The following is a 23,363-nucleotide window of genomic DNA, read 5'->3' as shown; positions in this document are numbered from 1 at the left end:
AGATGATATTTTAATCTTTTATACAGGCTGACCCACATTGCAGGCAACTCAAGCATCAGGCAGAGTTGAAAAGATTTAATAATATGGTAAGGAGGGCCTCCCAAACATACACCAGGCTCCTCTGATCACAATACCTGAGCATTGTCACACGATCCCACAGCAGGGTGTGTTGATGTTGTAACACCATCCTAGTCAGCTCAGTGTCACACCTGCCTGTCCTGATGGAGCATTGGTGTTTGGAGATGTGGCAAGATAACATTCTAGTTGTCACTCCTATGTAGTGGGTGCAATTGCCTGATGTGCTTTCTAACGGGATAGAGTATATCCCAGACTTCCCTAGTATGAAGGTAGCATCTCTGTCATTGCATAGAAGCCTCCTGAGACTTGGTTGCAGGGTGACCGGTAGAAACAACTCATGTTGTCTAAAAATGCGGAAAATGTGTGCAGTGATGCAGCCACAGAACCGAATTTGATTAACTTACAAGATTTGGGTTTTACTGTACTCTGAAGAAAACTGACAATAGAAATAAAACTTTTGTTCAACCTACACAATTGTATTCCATACACTTCTGGAGTGACCATTGAAAGCAAAACACCTATTCAGGGTTATCAAGAGCTTGTATGGAGCCTGAGGGTAGAAGCCCATTTAGACTTTTTTTGAACAAATGAAATGTGTAGAATGTTTCTTTATTAATAAAAAAACAGTCTTAAAGACTTTATTTTCCATTAATAAAAATAACATTAATTTTATAGGGGTAGGAGTGAATCACTATGGGCTCTAAGTTTTCTCGAGCCCAGGTAAAAATTTCCAGAGGCTCCTCTCTCAAACATTAAAATTTCATTTTTTCTGTTTTACTTTCATTAGCATTATAATACATTTCATGCATATGTAATTATAAGTGAAATGGAAAAACAGAATACCGAGATGAAACATGATAAACTACATAAGCATTGAAAATACAAAATATCTGCCAAATAATAAAATTTCTTTTATTATTGTTTTCTGTTTTATTTTTCAAATAATAATAAAATAAATTTAAAATTATTTTCTATTTAAATTTTCTAATACCAGTCATATCCAATAGCGGGTTTGAGAATTGATTGCTCAACTCTTATTCCCTGTAAAAAATGATACTTCATTTAATAAAAGAGGAGCTTCCTTATGTAGTAAAATTCTGTTAAACTAATTGATTAATTAATCAACCAAAATCTCTAACATTACTAGTGAATGTAACTTACATTATTGATTAAAATTCTTTCCAATATTCATTTAAAACACTTTGGAACCAGTAACAGTTTCAAATGTTGAAAACTCAAGACATTACTGATTATTAAGTTTATTATTAAGCTATAGTATGAATTCATGGTTTGGAAAGTAACATTTTCTTTTGTGCTTGATCCATCTAGCCCTTAAAACATTCACCTCCCTTTCCTGTAATATTAGAATTAATCTCAGAATACAAATAATCGGATGTAATGCTAACTGTACCACTTTCTTCTCCCATAATGACAGATGAAAATAAGTCAGATCTAAATATTAAATACCTTTAAATGCTCTTGCAATACAGAGAAAAGATATTTCTCACATTGTACTCATAAAGAAAATTTGGGAAAACCAGTACATTGGCTTTATCATTTATTCAGGATAATATTGCAGAATTTGAAAAATAAAGCCTTTTTTTTGTGAATTCTTCAATATTATCGTAAATGGATAGTAAAGCCAATGTACTGGTTTTCTCTAATTTTCTTCATGAGTACAATGGGAAAAAAATCACAAGAGAGAAATTGAGATATTTCTCTTTCAAAAATGTAAAATATTGACAGATTTATTTTTACTGAAATTGGTTTATTTTAAAAAAATCCATGTTTTAAAAAATTATGTTTAGATAATCTTGAAAACAAATAGTTTGTTGAGAATTCATTTTTTTTTATTATGAAACAAAAACTATTAAAAAATTTTAATTACCTGTAACGGCAACGAGGTGTATTACATCTCTCCGTACCAGAAGCTCTGCGATGAGAGATACTTCTTCTTCTTATATTTCTTTCAGATGGAGATGATGCTGAATGGTCCCAGGAAGTAATGGGTAAAGAGGAAATAGAGTTATCTGGAATCTCAGTTACATCTTGGGAAGACAGTGATACTCTGCACCGTTTTCTGCTAGGGCTTTCACTCTATTAAATTAATTATTAATGGTTTAAAATTTATCATTCATTCACACTACATTAAATTAAAAGTTATGTAACAATCTTATCAAATAAAATTTGTGATCCTTAACTAGAAAATAATGTTTCTTTCAAAATAAAATATGATGTATTCAATTAATGTGAATGATTAGATTGAATTAACTTGCCAAACTAAAACAAAAATATAGGATTTACACATAATAAAAACCAATTATTACAAATATATATATATATTTGAATTTTCATTTATATGTTTTAACTTAAACCAATAATGACACAGAATCTAAAACACCCAAACAAATCTGTTAACTATTGTTGAAATATTATAGCTACTGAAACCAGTTCTTAAATACCTTGAAACCAGCATTTGGGTTACAATAGTATTTTCATGTTAAATGTTAAATTAAGTTAATGATTTTTGATGATAGAATTTTTTTTTTCCAGAAACGCATTCATATGCTGTTGATCACAACACAACAAAAGTTCACGATCTCATCTGCAAAGATTTGTTAAAGCATTCTTGGTTAAACAAAGGTCAATAAGCTGTTGCAATTGTCAAAGGATCATGAAGAAGAAGGTAATGGATGATCTGTGTTTGGCATCATCACGATAGAGCTAAAATAAACCAACATCACTTTCACAAAAGAACTATTATGAACAACTGGATCATTTGGACACCAAAATCAAAGACAATACCCAACATGTGAGACTTTCTTCAAAAAACTTTCAATCCCGTGAGCCTAGAATGACTGAAAGTTTGAAGCAAAGGTGCCAATATGAGGTTTATATTGATGGCAATTACCTACAAGATTGAACTGTAATCATTGCTGAGTTAATTGTAAATAAATTTTTTTAAAAAATACCTAAATTTCATATTTACAATTTGATACAACATGCTTATATAAGTTAAAAAAGCAAGCAAGCAAGCAAGAGATCTTTACAAGTTTTCCAGCAATCAAACATGAGGTTAAGCAGTCAGGAAGTCTGATAACTTTCAATTCTAGTTTCTAAAACTTAGAAAAAATAATACTATTTTTGGGATAGGAGTAAGTTTATAACAAATTATAAATGCCAACGAGTAAAATGTTCATTAAGTCTAACCCCACTTGAGATATAACCGCTACTCCCATTCTCTCTCTTCCCTTGATTTATAATCTCCAAAATGTATCTATCATCATCTGTCTCATATGTAGAAGTATTCTTGCCAAATTCCAATAGTTATGGAGTCTTGAGTTATGTAAATTACAGGCAAAAAACATACAATTTTGTCACCTTTTCCATGTTTTTGAAGTTAGGACCTTAAAACATCAAGCAATGCAAAAAACCCAAAAGGGTCAAATCATAATCAATTAGATTTATTATGAAATGCTAAGAAAAGTGAAAGAAACTCTCTTGGATTCTTATTCAGTGTAATTTAGGAAATTAATTTCTCATTTCCTTTTTTCACCGTTATGTCGCCCTTTTAATTGTAGAAAATACAGCAACCCTATTTTTGATAATGGCAAAATGTATGAAATAATCTTCTAGAAGAAAGAAGGAAAAACCCCCTTTATCAAAATTTCTAAATACTAGCAGATCTAAAAATATTACTTCTTAAAAGCTAATTACAAGTAGGTATTTTCTGAGTAAAACAACTTCTAATTTTTAAATGATTAAAATCGGAATATGATCCAAACCTTTGAAATTAAAACACATTCAGACCTCATTTTGAATAATTTAAAACTATTGTATGAAAATATGTACCGTATACTCACCTTTCTTCCATTATCATCACTTGATCGTATCCCTGAGTAGTACATTGGCGAATGTGACAACTGCTGGCCCAAGTGATCTGATGATAATAAATTTTTCTGTTCAAATCAATACTATTTAGAAAAAAACTGTTAAATATTACACAATTTATTATTGTATTAAGATAATTTATCAGTAAAAAGTATTTATGATGTACTTTCACATAGTTTCTGGTTTATAATTCATTGAAGTAAATGTAAAAAGCTCTAAACATTCACAGATTTATTCATAAATTCTACAAAAATAGCATATTTTTAAATTAATAAGCAGATATACTTGATCATTTGCACACATTTTTATCTGTCTTATTGACTGACACTGATAAATACTTCCTTATTCATTTCAGATTAAGGTTTATCTAAAACTTCAATTTTAAAATATGTATTAATGAATAAAAATTTATTTAAATTATCTGATATCAAAATTTTGAATACTGGAAAAAATTTACTAGTATAGATAATAACTTTTTTAAAATGTTTATGTAATGTTAATCTACCATACAAAATTTAACTTATAGAACATTAATTTAAAAAATTTCTTTTTTATCTTGCAATTTATCTAACTAATTTAACATTTTATTGAGGAACAGATTAAATCACTGTTATTCAATACACTAGTATTTCCCCAGAAGAATGGAATTGCTGGATCTTGAATGTGTTAATAAACATCTTTCTTATAATTAGAAGGAATTTTGTTTGGGACACTGTCATACTTTTGTATCTACATGACAGTAAATTAATAAAACAGTTATTAATTCATATAAATGTATGAACATAATCTAAATAATGATGTGAAACTGACTAAGACTAGTTAAGTAGTGTTATTACCATTTAATTGACTACTATCCCATCAACTTAAATATTGGTAATTTACTTTATTGATTCTGATGTAAAACATGATGCATGAATATTCTGAAGTAAAGAAAATATTTCTCCATCTATTTTCAATGTTTGTTTGAAATATATTTCAAGAGACAATACTTATATCTAAAATATATCACTTTAAATTCTTTTGTTACAGATTGCTTTACTAAGAGTTACTTTTTTCATCATTTGAGAAACACTAAGAACATTTCTAAAAAATTAAATAAATTTTCATTGAGTGGATCAGAAGAAAAACCAACACTACAACAGAATCAATTATCCCATATATATATATACAGTCAACTCCGCATAAGTTGACACCCCAAGGGGAAGTGGAAATGTGTCAAGTTATATGATGTGACGACTAAAGCGAAGTTGGAAATAAAACCACAAAACTACAATTAGGAAAATACAGTAGTGCATTAAACAGGAGTATAGGCTTACAATACATTGTGTCCTCCATTTACAATTACTTTGTAGACGAAAAACTGAAAAATTCGTTTAGTGTTGTTTGTTTTGAGCACTTAACTGTCTCGACTTTCTTTTTCAATGATCATGAACGCCTTGAAAACATCATCTTCGCAATCGTCAATTGTTGGCAAGTAACGTCTAAGGATTCTTAATGCCTCTAGCGTGAGAAAATGCGAAATTAAATTCTGGTGTGACGTTGATGTAGATTGTATATTTTCTTTTTGTTTATCTGTTGTTATTTTATACATAAAAATACATAAAATGTTAAAGACATTTTTATTAATATGTATATATATATTAATAATATTAATGTATTATTATATTATTAAATATATTAATTATATATTAATAAATAAGGGTGTACTATAGATCACCACCTATGGAATTTTAGGACTGATTATATATTTGAACCCAGGGGACTGAGACGAGTTCAACGGTACCCTATTTTTGGACCGGAGACAAAAAATAAAAAAGTTACCATACTTTTTTAATGCTCTCATGAAGATGGCACCATAGTTGCTAGTACTACCATCTTGCGGTAAAGTCTGCAAACCATGACGTCGGACTACGGTCATCTCCAGTAGGGGTTAACATGTGATACAAGAGTGGAGAGAGCGACGCGACTTCTGATCATTGCGCGATTGCCATTTCAGTTAATGTTACTTATGGCAGCGAACATGGTGGCCGTTCCCACTGTTCGTGCTCCCGACTGACCTCCCGGAGGGGAGCCGCCGACAGGCCGCCATGTGCTAAATGTCACTAGTTATTGATTCACAATAGTTCTTGAACAAAGTAAAAAAAGGGGAAAACGTCTACTAAAGGCAATTTTAACAGCAAGTGATGTGACTCCCGATTGCAATAGTGAGGCCGACTTAGCGGAGAGAGCGGCGCGACACCCTATCATCGCACGATCGCTGGAAAAAAGTATGACAACTTTATTATTTTTCATCTCCGGTCCAAAAGTAGGGTATCATTGAACTCGTCTCGGTCTCCTGAGTTCAGATATATACTCAAAGACCCGAAATTCCATAGGTGGTAATCTATAGTATCCCCATAAATAAATCGACTCCCCCTCTGAAAAAAAGAAATGAGTTTGCACCACACAAGCGGAGTGAATTCATTTTTTCAGGAGGGGGTGACGACTTATCAGTGTGTGGGACGGCAAAAGTATGCAAACTTATCCAGTGGTGACGAGTTAAACGGTGTCGAGTAAACTGGAGTTTTTTAACATTAATGCCTATGTAAATCGGCCGGGACCACAGAAAACTGACTACTTATCTGATGGTGTCGAGTTATCTGGGTGACGACTTATGCGGACTCGACTGTATATATATATATATGGGATAATTAGTTTGCGACTAAACCTGTTTCTTAAATGTCGGTACGACAATATTCACGCCAAAGACCGTATAAACGTTGCGAAAAGTTCACTGAGTTCAGCGTTATATCCACGTTTGCTTGTCGCAAGTACTTTCGACGAACCTTACCATCGTCGTCTTCAGGTGAGTTCGTAAATTTGCCGAAAAACTCTTGAGCTGCCCAATATTTGGATCATGTTATTCAAGTGTTTAAACACGCTTTAGCGTTATCTAATATACGATTAGCGTAAGCGCGAGTCTGCGCATGCGCGGCCTCGCTAGTCGTGGAGCTAGATGCTCGATCGGCTTTCGAATGTTTTTTGAATTTTTGATTTACGTTCGTAACGGCTTTGGTAAAGCTTTATGCGTTCCATTCTGCATCGGTTTTGTTTCTTTTTAAAGTTTTTCGGCAAATTTACGAACTCGCCTGAAGACAACGACAGTAAGGTTCATCGAAAGTACTTGCGACAAGCAAAGGTGGATATAACGCTGAACTCAGTGAACTTTTTGCAACGTTTAACCTGTTTCATGTGACTATAGGTAAATTTGCTAATTTGTATTTTTCTAAAGATATACCAGTGTTCTTTAATTTTTCCCCCCAAAGAAGAATAAATGGACTGAAAAAGGAAATCCAGAGAGCTGGCTAATAATCTCTTAATCTAAGCATTCTGGATACATCCATTACTATTTAATAAACATATAATAAAACAAGGTTTCAATTATGTGACAACACGTTAACAAATAAAAGATTTTCTTATAATCAGTGGTTCATTTCCAATCCTGTTTAGTCCATTTAGAATTGTTAGAGTTTGTTGTATCTATATTAACCACTCAGCAGTGAGTGACAAATATATTCATCAAGGGTGATTGTGTGGCAGTGGTGAGGGACGAGTACATTCGCTAAATTCTTTTGGGGGTATCGCCAAAAACTACAGTGAAAAAAAAATTCACATAAAAAATGAATTATGTAACAATAAAAAAAGACTTTTCTTTACTAAACATAACTGTTTACAAAATTTTTTTCCGAAATGGTAATGAGAAAAATCATGTGAAAAAATATTTTAAAAATTTCCCACATTTCTTCTCCACAACTAAGTGGTAGCACCACATCTGACTGTTCCACTGTTGAAAGGTTAATGATCAATAAATCCATAACAATGTCTTCAAAAGAAAAGTACAATTTTCAAAATTCTTTTTCCTTTCAACAAGCTTGACAGATGACGATCCACATAGACCTCATCGGTCTATGTGGATCATCAACATTTATACTTTCTTCAAATAAAATTCTGACAACTTGAAAGTTTTATTGAGATATTCAACATAACCTTTGACCTGACTCCAAGTTAAGTTTTGCATGATATAGTTGTAGGCATAGTAGTGTGGCCAGCTGCTTTAGCCATGTCATTAACAAAATAATTCAGATACGTCAGTATTTCTATTTTCATTATCTTCAACATTTCCAATTAGTATCAACCAGCTCTTGTTACAATTTTTCTGACAGCCATGATATTTCTTCTCAGCCAGGAGTTTTGTCTTTTGTCTTTTCTCTATGAATTTGTGAGCCAATTCCCAGAGAAAATGCTATATCATCTTGAATCATCTGCAACAGCAGTAAAATCCTATGAGATGAGTAATAAATGTTTCAAACCATTCTTCAAAGCAGGAATATAATCACCTGACGATAATCATGATTACTAATTGATGCAAAAGTATAAAAAATTCATCTACAAGTCCATTTTTCATTGCTTGCATGAACACAGATTAAGGATGGGATAATTGTTTATTTCACAAAAAATAGTTAATTGACAAATTCTACCTTCCCATCTGTTGATCCTCATCTTTCTTCATAACAAAAATGCTTGAAACTGACAAAGGTGGACTTTGTTCTCACAAATTGAGTGATACATCAAGAAGTATTTCTTTAGTTTATTCAGGTTAAGGAGATTCTATATCAATCATCTATAGCAGGTTCTGCTATAGCTGTTCAATATAGAATCTCCTTAACCTGATGCAGAATGTAACCAAAAACATTTGTTTTTAATCAGCGAATGCTGGAAAGTGAGAGGAAGGTGTAAATTTTAATATTTATTGCTCTATGTCTATTATGAGTAGAAATTAACATTAAAAGTTTGATTAGGTTTTAGCCCAGGCAATACCCAATACCTCTGCTAGTAAATGGATAGAAGTTATTGAATTTAAACAAACAATGATATATCATTTTAAGAAATGAGATAAAATGACAAATATTGTTAATTTTCAAAGGATACCAAAGCAAGAATATATAAGATTTGGCTATTAAGAATAATTGTTTTTGCATAATTTTGTGTACTGTATAATTGTATCATAAACAGCTCATTATTAACTTAAAAAAAATTACAAAGAAATACTTATAGCTTTTTGAAGAAAAATCTAACTGAAAACTTCAAAATCAAGGTATAAAAGTTTAGTACTAGCTGGGCTAAATAATTCTATATCAGCTCAATAACAACATGTATGTTTTTAACATGCAGTATCTAACAAAAATTAACTATTAAGTTTTCAATAACTGAAACTGAAATTCTAATCACATATATGTAATTAGTATGAATGCAGAGGGGATTTTTCTAAATATTAATAGGATTGAATGCTAATAAATTTAATTAAAATTAATCCACTTTGAGAACATCAAAGCATTTTTGAAATTAAATTGCTTGAAAAACTTTTGAACACATGCTCATTCTTTAATAAATAGATTTAAGAAATAATAAAGTTAAATTTAATTAAACAATGAATAAAATTTAAAAAAAAACATACCCTGATGACCAGACCAAATGGAAATGTCACAATTAGTAGATGTTCTTACAGGATGGGGATAAGGCTCCAACAGTGATGATGGATTTTGAAGAATACCCGGTGATGTGCGATGATTAAATGGATGAAGATGTGGATGAGGAGGTTGGCCTTGATTTGAAAAAGGATGATCTGACTGTTGTAGAACACTGAGATTACCACCAGGTGAAGCTAACTGTCGAATCTCCTAAACAGCGTATTACAAAAAAGTTAATCCAACAGTATAATTCTAAATTAGCATTTGATCCTAATAAAAAAAAAATCTAATACAAAACCAGGCATTTTACATAAACTAACTTGAAATATTATTCAGATTGCTTATTAGATTTTAAGAAAATACATGCCATTAATTCATAACAATAAATATACTTACAATAAAAAATAAAATAAATTTCATGAGTTTTAGTTTATGATTATGACATAAAATTTGATTCACATTGTATGACGGGATACAAGTGTCATCATGCCACTATAGTCTGTTCCACATTTAGAATGAAGCCAATTTACCGTGTATCATTTCCCTATCATAGTTAACAGCAAAGCTTGAGTAAATGTTAAGATTAATTATAACTATCAAAGAATTATTACATTGATTATTTTATAATTAACTATGATTTATTAGCTTTGTTGTTTTTCATTAAATAATTTTTTAAATGCAATTTCAAAACAAGATTTGGACCTTTCATTTGAAATAAAACATTACAATCAAATAAATGATACTTCAATACATAAGAACAGAATTTAAGTACAAATTAGTCTTTCTAACACAACTATTCTTACTAACAATCATAAAATGAAAATCTTATATATCAACATATACACATCCCATTTGTTGAATTCACTCTATTCCAATCTCCATGGTACCTCTTGCTCTACTGTTCAGTATTTATTATAGACCCATTTTTAAAGTTTGAACAATTTTCCCTCTATGTTATTAACTCTGCATTATCAACTTCATTCCAAATGTGGTACATATTATAATTCTTCTTACTTTTTCTAAGTTTAGTAAAATAAAAATTTTTGCTTTTTGTCACAAAAATTTATAATATTAACTTATCTATCTAGTGACAACTCAATTTGCTTTCTACTTGCTAACGATTGTTTTGTGTTTCAGCTTTTCAAAGCCATAAAATAAAAATAATTAAAATATTTTATTATTTTTTTATATTTTTACTTTCTTAAAACTAGCAATTTATTTTATGATTCACTATATATAAGCTCTGTACCAAATTCATTGAATTTCAAATATCTTTACTTATAAAGAAATTTTGTTCACACAGTGATAAGCTTCATGTTGCATTTGCAGAAGGAACACAGATTAATTAGTGAATTATAGTAGATATTCAAAAAATTGGTATGTAAACAAAAATAATAAAATAAATATTTTTAAAATCAGTTCATTTTCAATATTCTCATGTTTAAATTAGGCAAAAAAAAGTAAATAAATAAAAATAATGGCAGCTGATATTGATCAACAACTTGCAAAAGCATATGGTAATGATAAAATGTACAGTACATTAAACAGCTTATAAAATAGTTAATATTTGGTATAACGCATTCAGAGACAGTGTGATGAGTGGACAACCAAGATCCATTATAAATAAACCTGCAATTTCCAACCTGATATGCAAAGCACTTCCAGGGGGTAAGGAAAAAGAAAAACTAACAGCTACCAAATGTAAATCAACAATTTTTTATTTTAAAGAAGTTTATACCTAGGCAGTTTAAAATTTTCTACATCAGTAAATAACACCAACAAAACCTAAATATACCAGCAGATATATTTTAATATAAAGACGCTATGACAAATGTTTTCGATCCGAATAGGATCGGCTTCAAGTCAAAATGTTCAATAGAATTAGAATGCAAAAGATCAAATTCAAATTTTAAATTTATAAACTGCCGTAACAATTAAAGATTACGACAAGTATAAAAATCACAACTAGGTGTTAACATTAACATTAAAAATGAAAAAAAAATCAATGAATATATTTGTTAGAAATCATAAAAAATTAATTACTTCAGTTATTTCTTATTAATGTTGGGATCATCGAAAAAGGTCCGTCATGTACGCAAGATGTTTGCCTCCTCAAAATTGATACATTCCCCCTTTAGTTCAGCTTTAAAAATTTCCAGAGCTTCTAAATCCCAACATTATTAATAAAAATCAAATCACTTATGATTTCTAACAAATATATTCGTTAATTTTTATTTCAATTTTTAATGTTAATGTTAACACCTAGTTGTGATTTTTATACTTGTCCTAATCTTTTAACTGCTACAACAGTTTATAAATTTAAAATTTAAATTTGACCTTTTGCATTCTAATTCTATTGAACATTTTGACTTGAAGCAGATCCTAATTGGATTGAAAATGTTTGTCATAGCATCTTTATATTAAAATATATTTGCTGGTGTATTTAGAAGATTTTTTGGTGTTATTTACTAGTATACAATCAGCTTTTGGAAGATTAAAATTTTCTACATTCTAAAGCTGCTAACTTTAAAGTTTTAAAAACTGTTATTTTATACATTTCTGAAGATCCAAGTTTGATTATTTTAATCATTATTCTATCAACTAACTTCATGCCTGTATTACTAAAATTAGTGCAGTAGTACTATTAAAAATCAATGATCATGGAGAAACCATTAAAGAATCTTGTCAAACAGTTTATAATTGTTTTCAATTTATGAATGTTTAGGATTGTAAAACTTTTCATTTTTATAAAAGATACAAGGACTCAAAAGGTTGGAAACTGCTGGACTAACGTCATAGTTGCATGTCATAAAATTTATTCAGATAAACAAATGGAATTTTGCAAGGTATGATTTCTGACCTTAATTTATCTTGTACTTAGTAGATGTGTTATGGTATTGAAGATCTGTGCAAGATAGATATATCATGTGCTAACATATGATAACAAAACAATGAAAATGATGGACTTTCTCAGTTTCCTACAATATTTTTTTAGCAGAGAAACAAAATTTTATTAGTGCTGAATACCAGGTACCCATTTTTGTACCCAGGAATATCTGAGTATCAGGAACACAGCTATTACCTAGATAATCAGGAATCCATTTAAGACTGTGTATACATATAAAAATAATAAGAAAAAAGAATGAAATAATTTTAAAAGCTAATTAAATTATTAAAAAAATTTACTAAGCTACTTAGATATTTCCAACTGAGTGTTCTGTCTAATAAATTACAGTTTTCAATTTGAAAAAAAAAAAAATCAGAAAACTGAAAACAAATTAAAAATTTTAGTTTTCAAAATTTTTAATTAGTTAAAACTGTTGGAGAAAAATATAGTTTTGGAACTTCAAAATTAAATTTTGCATTTTAAATTTTAATATTGTTAATATTCATTAATAAATCCTCTAATCTGTCACTATCAAATTACTGGTAATTCCTTAATATGGTTCTTTAATTTATAAAATATTAATTTCTGATATTCTTTCAATTTATTAACTTTTTTGTTGTATTCGAAAACATGAATAAACATGACATTCTTTAACATGTAAATTGAAAAATTATATCATTTAAATTACATTTACAATGTTTTTTTTACACTTTTTTACTTCTTAAATGAATTCATTAACATGTGCCTTCAAACTGAGGATGTTCAAACTCATACAGGGAAATACGAGGCATTCAAGAGAGAATATTTCAGAAGCTTTTTAAATATAAAAATTATTTAGAAATTCTCTGAAATTCAAAACTCGGCTTAACAAAAATATTTTAAAATCATTAAACGTTTTAAAATTTAAATATGCCATTGATATTATATTACACTAGGACTTGGCCCAATCCCCATCAAAGGATTAGTCCCAAAGTTTTCAAATGATCTCCTCAATGTTACATTTTATTATAATTCTTGAAAAAATATATATATATTAAATTTACATATTTTTTATAATAAAAGTGTAATTTTAAAAATTATCTGCAAATGTTTAGTAATAATAGTAAACATCTGTATTAATTGCCAGAATGTTAGAATGTTAAAATAAAAACTATAGTGTGATCAAAATTTGTACAACCTGATTTTAAGCAATTTTAAAATATGTCTTATTATGCAAAAGAACAATAAATAAGTCTTATTACATGTGTAAAAATTAAAATTCATACACAAGATGTTTGTGCAAGTTTTCAGATAACTTTCAGATAATTTTTTTTTTTTTAATTTTCACACAGTACATAAGTGATTGTTAGAAATTTTATTTAACTTTACCTTATTCATGTCAATAAATTATAGTTGTTGCCAAATAAGAATAGAGCCAATGTTCATTAGTTTACATATACAAACGAAAAATAATTCTGTGTTCATTACAAATTATAATACTATATATAGACCATATATTACAATAGTATAAGGATATTTTCAAACTGTTATAATTTGTTTGAAATTTCTGACACTTTTTCAAGAAATTTGAGATCATTATGCAATGTCATGTAACATGAAATTTGAATATTTCAAGTTTCTTATTCTGTTCTATTTTATTGCTTATGGTTGCTTAGCTTTGGCAGTGGAATGAAACATATCTAAGATCCAGCACATCAGCTCCATTATTATTCTAGGAAATAGAATAGTTCCATACACTTGACATAAAGTAAGTTATTTAAGTTGGTAATTACATGTTCTCAAACATTTCACTAATATTTATGTACTGTAATAATTAATTAATTGGTTTTATTTTTTTTTTATTGTCAACGCTTCCAATTTAAACAAAGGTGGGCATCTTTGTTTAAATTGTGAGAGAAAAACAAATTAATACAAATTTTTGAAGAGTTGAAAAAATGCATGTCTTTGGATATGAAATCTTCCAAGAACATGCATTAACCCAATGTTTTTCAAACTTCACCTTCTGACAGACCTTCTAAAGCAGTGATGGCAGACATGTAACCTGTAGCAATTTCAAGATACCCCATTGAATATTTAGAAAATATTAGGTTTTTATGAATTATAAAAAAAATATTTGATAGATTTCAAAACTTTGCATATATAGTGTGAAAATGGAGACCTAAAACTGTCATGAAAAGACTTAAAAAGCCACAAATTATGAATCTCAGATAGAAAAGTTATCAAATAAACAACAACAGACTTTTCCATTAAATAAAAATTCTTGTTTCCATTTTAATCACATCATTATTTTTTTTTTCTTAAATACATTAAAAAGTTAAATAAGTAAGTTAAGTAAAATTTGTTAGCTTTTTTTTTTTTTTAATTACTCAAAGTAAATATTTGATTTGCAATTTGGAGTCACTAAATTTCAAATTAAATTTTGACTCAACTTCAGAAAAAGGTTTACCATCTAGAGTATAATTAAATCATCATATTTTAGATATATTTTAAAATTTAAATTTAATTAGTTTAATATTTTTAATTTCCTCTTCAGTGGGTGTTTTTACAAAAGTAATTATTATAAAATGAATTTTTTATTCCACAATATAATATGCTTCTTTCTTTTGAGATTTCAAGGACCCTAGGGATCTGCAGACCACAGTTTGAAAAACACAGCATTGCTCAAATTATCTTAGGTACCCAGGTATGAAAATTTCTAGTGTTCAGCACTAAATTCTATATGGAGTTATTATTAGCAATAAGATTCAGATCCATCATTTCATTCCAAAAACAGAGGTTAAAAATAGCATTAATATATGACAATGTACTAACTACTATTTCCTGGATAGTTCTTGGCATTCATATAATATAGCTGAATAGTTATTACCATGTATTAAATCATATTTAAATAGATTACATGACAAACTGAGAAAACATTGATCTTTATAGCTATTGCATAATTCTCCATTACAAAAGCCTAATTACAGACAACACAACAGATCCCAAGCTCTCTACAAAAGTTCTACTGGAAACAGTAGAGTATCTTCTGTATAATCTCAGCTTGAAATCAAGTGACTCATCAGTTCTCATCTAAGCAAGTCCTTTTCAGGAAATTGTTTCACCCAGATGAAATTTTCAAAATATACTAGCATAATGTAGCTGGACACAATAGGAATAGAGCCAACCTATTATATACTGTGATAAATGCTTCAACTATCAATGCTAAACTATGTCAAAAAACATAGTAAACCAGTAACACCATTATATATCATCAGTTTATTCTATTAAAATCTTGCATTTGATTTTGAAGACCTTAATTTATTTTCTGATAAAACCCTCAAAATAAATTTAATGCTTCAGCAGTTAATATTTATTTTTATATAATATTTACAGAGTGTATCATATAATTAATGATTATGAAAGTCTAAATTTTTAATACCTTTCCAAAATTCTCAGCTGTTTGTAAAAACATAGATTAAGAATTATTTATTCCATTTGTTAGATAATATATATTATCTAACAAATCTGTCTCTGTCTTCTATATCATGTCTGTGTGCATATATATATATATACACACACACATACATACACACACACACATTATATACATATATAGATAGAACTTATGTATATTGGTATTTAAATATGCATTTTAAATTTGTATTGTTTTGTTTTAAAGAATGTTTTCATGTATTACATTAACTTGATGGCAACTATCAAAGTAAGAACATTTCTTTAAAATTTTTATTGAAGTAAAAGTGCTTTAATATTTTGGTACCAGTTAAGAATTTAATGTTCATTATTCATTGCTCTTTCAAATTTTTCTTGGGCTTGAAAATTTATTATGTTCTTTAACAGGCAGAGATTACCTAAAAATATTCTATGAAAATACTTACAGGTGAGGTGCACAACATACTAACAACGTACTCAAATGAATCTTCTAGTTATAGTAGTAATGAGAAATTGCACATGAAGGTCAACCTGTTTTGTAATAATGAGAAGTCAAATGTGACATCAAAAGTTTTAACTGATAATTACTCACAACAGACTAGAAGTCCCAACACACTTTAAATTTCCTGGTATAAGATGTAACTGATAAAAAATAATTTTATAAAATTAATTAACTTTATAATTTATGATTAATGAAACTGATTTCTCAATTAAAAAATTATTCATCATTGTTAATGTTATAGTTAATGAAAAAACAAATATTTAAATACCTATAAGAATAACTTATTCCTGCTTGATACTTATATAGATGGTGATCTGCTTGGAAAGTTACTATACAAATCAGTAATTGTTTCATTTTACAGTTAATTTCTTTTTATTTTTATGACATTATCAAGAACTTTGCCATAATTATTGTTAAATAAAGCATGTTTTCGTATATTAAGTATTACAAAGGTCATAGAAAGCAATCCTGAGCCTAAAAAACCCTAGCCCCTTTATCCTTCCTTCTGACACAATTCTTTCAGTTTATTACATTTCTTTTTTCTCTTTTTCCTCCCTTTATGCACATGAAATTACATAAATTGATTTTCTAAGATTTAAAATTTTATTGTACCAACCTATTGAAGTCTAGACCCCAAGACTACAACCCAGGCTTCTTGCCCTCATCAACTTAAGTACTGATATTACTAATCAATCAAAAAAAATACTAATTACTAATTAAATCAAAAAAATAAAAATAAAATGAAAGTCCCTATCAATCTAAGAACCTTCCTATGCAGATAATAAGTGATCTGTATAGTCTCAAACATGAATAATGTATACTTTGGGTGTGTATTACTGTTAGACCTGGATTCCACATTACCTGAAAATACAAATTAAATAAAAGATTCAACTTTGTTTTTATGCTTTAAATTTTTAGAAACTCAAATGAAAAGATTAAAAAATTTATTTCTGTTTCTGTTCAGCTTTTCAATTGTAGCTTTTATCCTGCAACAATTAATGATATCAAAAAACAAATATTTTGTTCACCACATTTTCAAAAGTCTGGAAAAAATGGCTTATAAAAGCAAGCTCAGAATTATTTCTGGAAGAAATATATGAATTTTTATACAATAAATGAAAGAGAAAAAAAATATTGATTTAATGTTGTTATTGTCCACATTTCAATAACTAAATTTAATGTGAATAAAAGTTAAACTCAAAGTTGGAAAAGCTTTTGATTATTATTCATATTAAGTTAATTTTTTTCTTTATTTATAGAAATAAAGCCAAACAAAACTGGTAAGTTCAAAAACATCACCCCCACCAAAAATCACAAAATAAACAGAAATTTAATTCAGTAAAAATATGGGAAATAGACATCTGATTTGTATGAAAACCATATGAAGATTGTAAGAAATAACAGATAAAAATTTTTTAAAATCTTGTTCAATACAGAGCAAAAATATGAAATACCATTTACATTACTTTTTTTCTGTTAACATAAATTAATTTGCCACAGATCATTCAGCAATATTACTACCATTAGAGACTGACTAAGAAGAAAAAAAATAAACAATGATTTTGATTTTGAAACTAAATTTTTCTAGAAGTAGACTTTGAGAAAATGATATTAGATTTAAAAAATTATATGGCCTACAATAGGCATTAACTGAATGTTCTGAAAACTTAATGATTAATAAATTCACTCTTTCAAGTTACATATTTTGAAAATTATAGAAAATCTTTTTCAGTTATTAATTAATATTTATTGCTATTTAAATTCTAAAATAAAATGCATTAAACAATTTTTCTTTTTGACATTAATAAACAAACATCATTTAATTTCTTATTTCAGAATACCATCTAATAATTTCAAACAAAATTAAAAAATACAAGATGTGGCATAATAAGCCTTCCACACCAGTGCAGCTATTTAAAAACAATGTGCTATAAATGAATAAATCACACAGATTGAGGAATGAATGTCATTTTACTTTTTAAAAAATAAATCTGATAAATATTTATCATTTTCTTTTAACAGATTTCTAAATGTTTTAAATTCTCTAACTTTTATTAACCTATTTTGAAAAATTCAGACAATTTAATCAATAATAAATATGAGTAAAATTATACACTTTCCTAATATATACAAAAAATAATGTTAAATACCTTTAATGTAATTTTTAACATTTAATACATGTATAATAATGATGTTAGATATCTTCTAAAAACATCTTTAAAATAATATTTCAACAATTATTATAAAATTTATAATTTTTTATTTATTTTACTGTTTATTATACAGTCAAACCTGTTTTTATGCGGGGGATAGGGACCGCATTAAAAAAAACGCATAAAAAAAATCTCACGAAACTTCACGAATGGCTGTAAATAATAGTTTTCGCAACACAATTAAAAAAATAATTTTTTTATGCGGTCAACAGGGACCGCATAAAAAAAGTCTCACATAGAAAATAACTCAAAACCGTACGAAATAGAATTTATTGACAACAGATGTCAGCACTTGACTGCATCGTCTGGTCTATCGTCTGTTTTACATATTTTTGTCCAGGTGGTGTTTTGTTGACTTAAAAAGTAAATTATTTCATTTTTCGCATATTCATGCAATAATATTACTATAATAAGTGCATTTATGCTATAATAAGTTTATTTAGCTATAATAAGTCAACGTAAGACATGACGAATCGCACGAAATTAGTCGCCAACTATACCGCACAAATTAAAAATTCGCATTAAAAAAAAAATCGCAGATAAAAAGAGCGCATAAAAACAGGTTTGACTGTATTTGTTTTGTAATTCAATCATTAAAAATATAAGTATAATTAACAGAAAATGCATATTTCTCTAATCTCTCCTTTTTATGTATTTTAAGTCTTCCATAAACTTATAAATATATATATTATTCTCAGAAGTTTGTAATAGTAATATCACATCATATTGCTAAATGATATGCAAGTGCAATTTGTAATCACCTATTATTTATCTTAATGATATGCATAAGTTTCACAAAGAAGATAATAGCGAGGTTGAGGCTGAAGTTTTAAACGCGAAAACGTGTACATCGGACATTCAGCGCCGCTTTCCTGTAAGCCTAGAAGTTTGACAATGGTGTTTGGAATGTCGAGCATGATTCCACTGACTTTCCAAACACCATTGTCAAACTTCTAGGCTTACAGGAAAGTGGCACCTAACATCCGACGTACACATTTTCGCATTTAAAACTTCGGCCTCAACCTCACTAGTGCTTCTAATACAGAAGAGAAGACATAAACAAATCAACTTAATAAAAGAGACTGGATGTAGTGACAACTGATAAAAAAACCCAATAAAAAGATATCTTCAATGAAATTATTATGTACTGAGAAATAACACTTATGGAGGTATTCATGGATGATAACTTCGAGTTCAAGGATTCCATGGGGTAATTACCTGAATCAAGATAAGCATGCTGACTCAACACCAAAGATAAATAAGATCATGCAAAACGAATGCAGAGCTAAAAAGTAAACCTTGAAATGAAGGAAAAATGCTATGACAATGATTTGCAAAATTTCTCCAATATTCAGGGATAAACTGATTACTGTATAGTCTACAATATTAACTGAAAATTTGGAGATCTTAAATTTTAGTCTTAATCTAATTTATTTACAATTTCTTTCTAATACTGGTCATTTCATGATCAATATTTGAAATAAATTGAAAATAAAGTGAATAAGACCAAAAACTGTAATGGCTACTAACAAAAACTATCACAAAAAACAAAAAAAAAAACAAAAAGAAATGAGACTGATGTTAGCTGACTAACGGCAAACTTTATGGATATCTTACAAATCAAATTCAGAAAATTTCCAATTATAGCAATTTTGATTATGCAAAGAGAAAAAGCATAAAACCCTTAACAACTGTCACATAAAGCATAAAAGTCAAGTTTACATTTCCAAATCATCACACATAGCATTCAAAATTAACACCAAAATCCAGCAAAATGTATAAAAGTTTACAGTAAACTAACATTTTCATCCATATATAAGAACATCTTCAGGTTTAATTCCATAAAATAGAACACTGTTTAATTTAACTTTACTGTTCTATTGTACAGAATTAAACCCAAAGATATTCATTATATATGGATAAAAATGTTAGATTACTGTAAAATTTCTACATTTTGCTGGATTTTGGTGTTGGGGAGTGTTAATTTTGAATATCTAACCAGTTGTTGAGGATTATTTTTATCTATAGCATTTATAATAAACAATACTAGAGATTTATCTATTGATATAAGAATATCTGGATAGCTGAATAGAAAAAAAAAAATGAAAAAGTTATGAATTACAGAGATGAACAGAAATGATATTGTTATAAGACAAATGATGCAACCTTATCCCAACAGTAATTGGAGCATTTTGTGCAGTATAAAAAAAGGATTGTGCAAGTTCTTCTTGCATGTTAAACATTACAAATATATTGACTATCAACCTCCATAAAAAAACTTTGCTGGGAAGCTTAAATTTGCCAAAAAATAACAAACAAAAAAAATATTTGTCTGGTATATTGTATTATACAATAACAATAGTAAATTATTAAATGCTGAGAAAAAACAATGTTTTTAATTAGAAAGCAAAAACATATGAAATTAATTTGTTTTAATAATAAATGTAATACAAATATATAACCTTTATATACATTTGTACAATGTATATGAAAACATGGAACATAATTCATCAACTATGCAGTTACAGCATCTATAAAAAGTAAACTATATTACCAAATTCTCATATCTTAATTTTACTACACAATAAGATTGATACATAAAAATATATAAATCTCATTAATATAGTAATATTTATTATTAAGATGAAACTTACTCTCTCTATTATAAGTTCATGGTTCAAAAGATTAAAAGTCTAGAAAATACACATTCAATTTAGCTTAGATTGTAATTTTATCATTATAGATAATCATTTATTTCACTATAGGCAAAACATTTATCAACAAAGTATTTTAAAACGATATAAAATACATATTATAATAAAAATTTATGATGCCTAAATTATTCTTTAATAAAACATTTCCAAATACTGATATGTAAATATAAATAAGTAGAAAAATACCTGTAAACAAGCTTGAGGATCTGCTGAATATACATGATTTGCTCCTGGAGAATGGAGTGAAGGACTACGAGGACTATGCCGTCCTTGTTTGGACAAAAGAGTGGGGTACCTTGTCATGGTCCCATCTTTCTGATTGGCTGAAGGTGCAACAGGCATTATTTAATTTTTAGCTTGCAGGATTTTTTAATGTTGATGTGCAATCTAAATATTAAAATTTAAAAAGATATATTTTTAATGTTTATAAAGTTTTTAAAATCATTTTATTTTCTATTTATAATTCTTAAAATAGTATTGTTACTACTAGAAATAACAAATATAAATTTTTTTATAAACAGGGTTAATTTTTCTGGCACTAATTAAACTTGTAATTTTGGTTTAAAATAAGTACTCTATCACTAATCAATTAGTTACTAAGATAATTTTTGAACAAGCTACATTTTCATATATTCAATCTGATACTTATTTAGTTTTACAAAACTTTTTCTCTATGCAACTGAAATTATTATTCATAAATTTCATTTCATTATGCATAGCCTACTTTCTATTACTTTAAACTATGTAAAAATTTATAAATGACAACAGACAACTGGTAACTACAATATCATCTCTTTTTTGAATAATTTCACTTTTCGTCATGCTGAAATTTTCAAACTTGGTAATTTGTATATCACATAAATTATTTTAAAAAATGAATAAAAACAACAAGGCAATGAAAATATGAGATATTACAATATGTTTAAATGAACCAAAATAATACTAATAAATTCATAAAATGTAAAAAAACTTAGAAAGTTTAGACAATGGAAATTAAATCATATTTTTAATAGTGTCATTAATTTAAAAATTAAAAATGCCAAATTAAAATATTTAACAAAACTACATAACATTATATATAAAAAAAACAAAAGGATGATCTGAATATTAATCTTTAGCTGATTTGAAAGAAAAGGGATTGACTAGAGATCAGGTAAATAAAACAAAAGAACAGTGACAGTTGACAAGATACAGCAACTTCATATAAAAGACATAAGAAAAGCTAAAGACAAAGAAAACTACATTAAAAAAAAAGCAGCAAAAAGTCATTCTATAAAATGGATACTGAAACAAAAACTTCTTTTTGCCTTTTCCACATTAGGAAGAGTTGGCTTTTCCAATTGATCTCCAGCATTTTCTATTCCAGGGATGGCAAACCTTTTTGAGTCCGCATGCCATATTGTAAACATACTTAGCTTTAAAGATGTTAAGGCGTGCCAAAGTCTTAGACTTCTAATAATGATATATAAAGAAATTAAACGAATACCCTTTAATTCAAATAAATGTTAAAAATCTGAAAACAGAAAGGATTGAAAAAAAACAGAAATCATATGATACATTACGTGCCAGATGATTTCTCTTATGTGCCACTTTGGGCACGTGTGCCATAGGTTTGCCACCCCTGTTCTATTCTATTGCTATACGAACTGTCACATTATCCATTTTGATCTTCCTCCTCACTTGTACTTCATCTACTTTCATCTGTTTGGCGCACATTTCTTGTCTTCTCGTGATATGTCTAAATCACAGCCATCTCTCTTCTTTGAGCTTTTCTATTACTTTTGTGCATAGCCTAACTACATTTTTTTATTTTATCCTGTTTTTTTGGTCATTCCACATTTTCAGTGAAAAGCTCATTTCAAATATATATAATTTTTCTTCTTTCTTCTTTGTTGCCAAGTTGATTGGAACTGTAGAGCATAGTTGGTTGCATAACCATTTTGTACATTTTTTTCAGGCAAAGTTGCTTTTTTGACCACACACTACACCTATTGCCATTTTATCCAACCATATTTATTCTATTAGTCATATCTCATTTATTTGTGTACTTTCTTGTATCCACTAATCCTAGATATTCAAACTTTTTCATTTATATTATTTCATCTTGGCCTAACCATAACTTTGGAGCCATGTAAATATTCT

At 28.2% G+C, this 23,363-nt stretch overlaps 1 protein-coding gene across 2 annotated transcripts in view; it reads right to left on the bottom strand.

The window, feature by feature from the left end:
- LOC136989727 (RING finger protein 44-like) overlaps positions 1-23,363 on the bottom strand; it is a 77,032-nt gene that overhangs the window by 32,111 nt on the left and 21,558 nt on the right. Inside the window, exons 2-5 of one of the 2 annotated variants that reach the window (XM_067287972.1) lie at positions 21,408-21,608; positions 9,464-9,686; positions 3,942-4,018; positions 1,967-2,175 (exon numbers count right to left, since the gene is read on the bottom strand). In XM_067287972.1, coding sequence (XP_067144073.1) covers positions 1,967-2,175; positions 3,942-4,018; positions 9,464-9,686; positions 21,408-21,563 — 665 coding nt within the window. In that variant the 5' untranslated portion in view covers positions 21,564-21,608. Of the gene's footprint in view, positions 1-1,966; positions 2,176-3,941; positions 4,019-9,463; positions 9,687-20,969; positions 20,997-21,407; positions 21,609-23,363 lie in introns of those variants that run through there. The other variant, XM_067287973.1, reaches the window with a different exon arrangement.

Source organism: Centruroides vittatus, unplaced genomic scaffold (assembly GCF_030686945.1).
Source record: "Centruroides vittatus isolate TY-2023 unplaced genomic scaffold, ASM3068694v2 scaffold_752, whole genome shotgun sequence".
NCBI lineage: Eukaryota > Metazoa > Arthropoda > Arachnida > Scorpiones > Buthidae > Centruroides > Centruroides vittatus.
The sequence above is the reverse complement of the archived record's forward strand: the minus strand, read 5'-3'. Positions and strand labels throughout refer to the sequence as shown.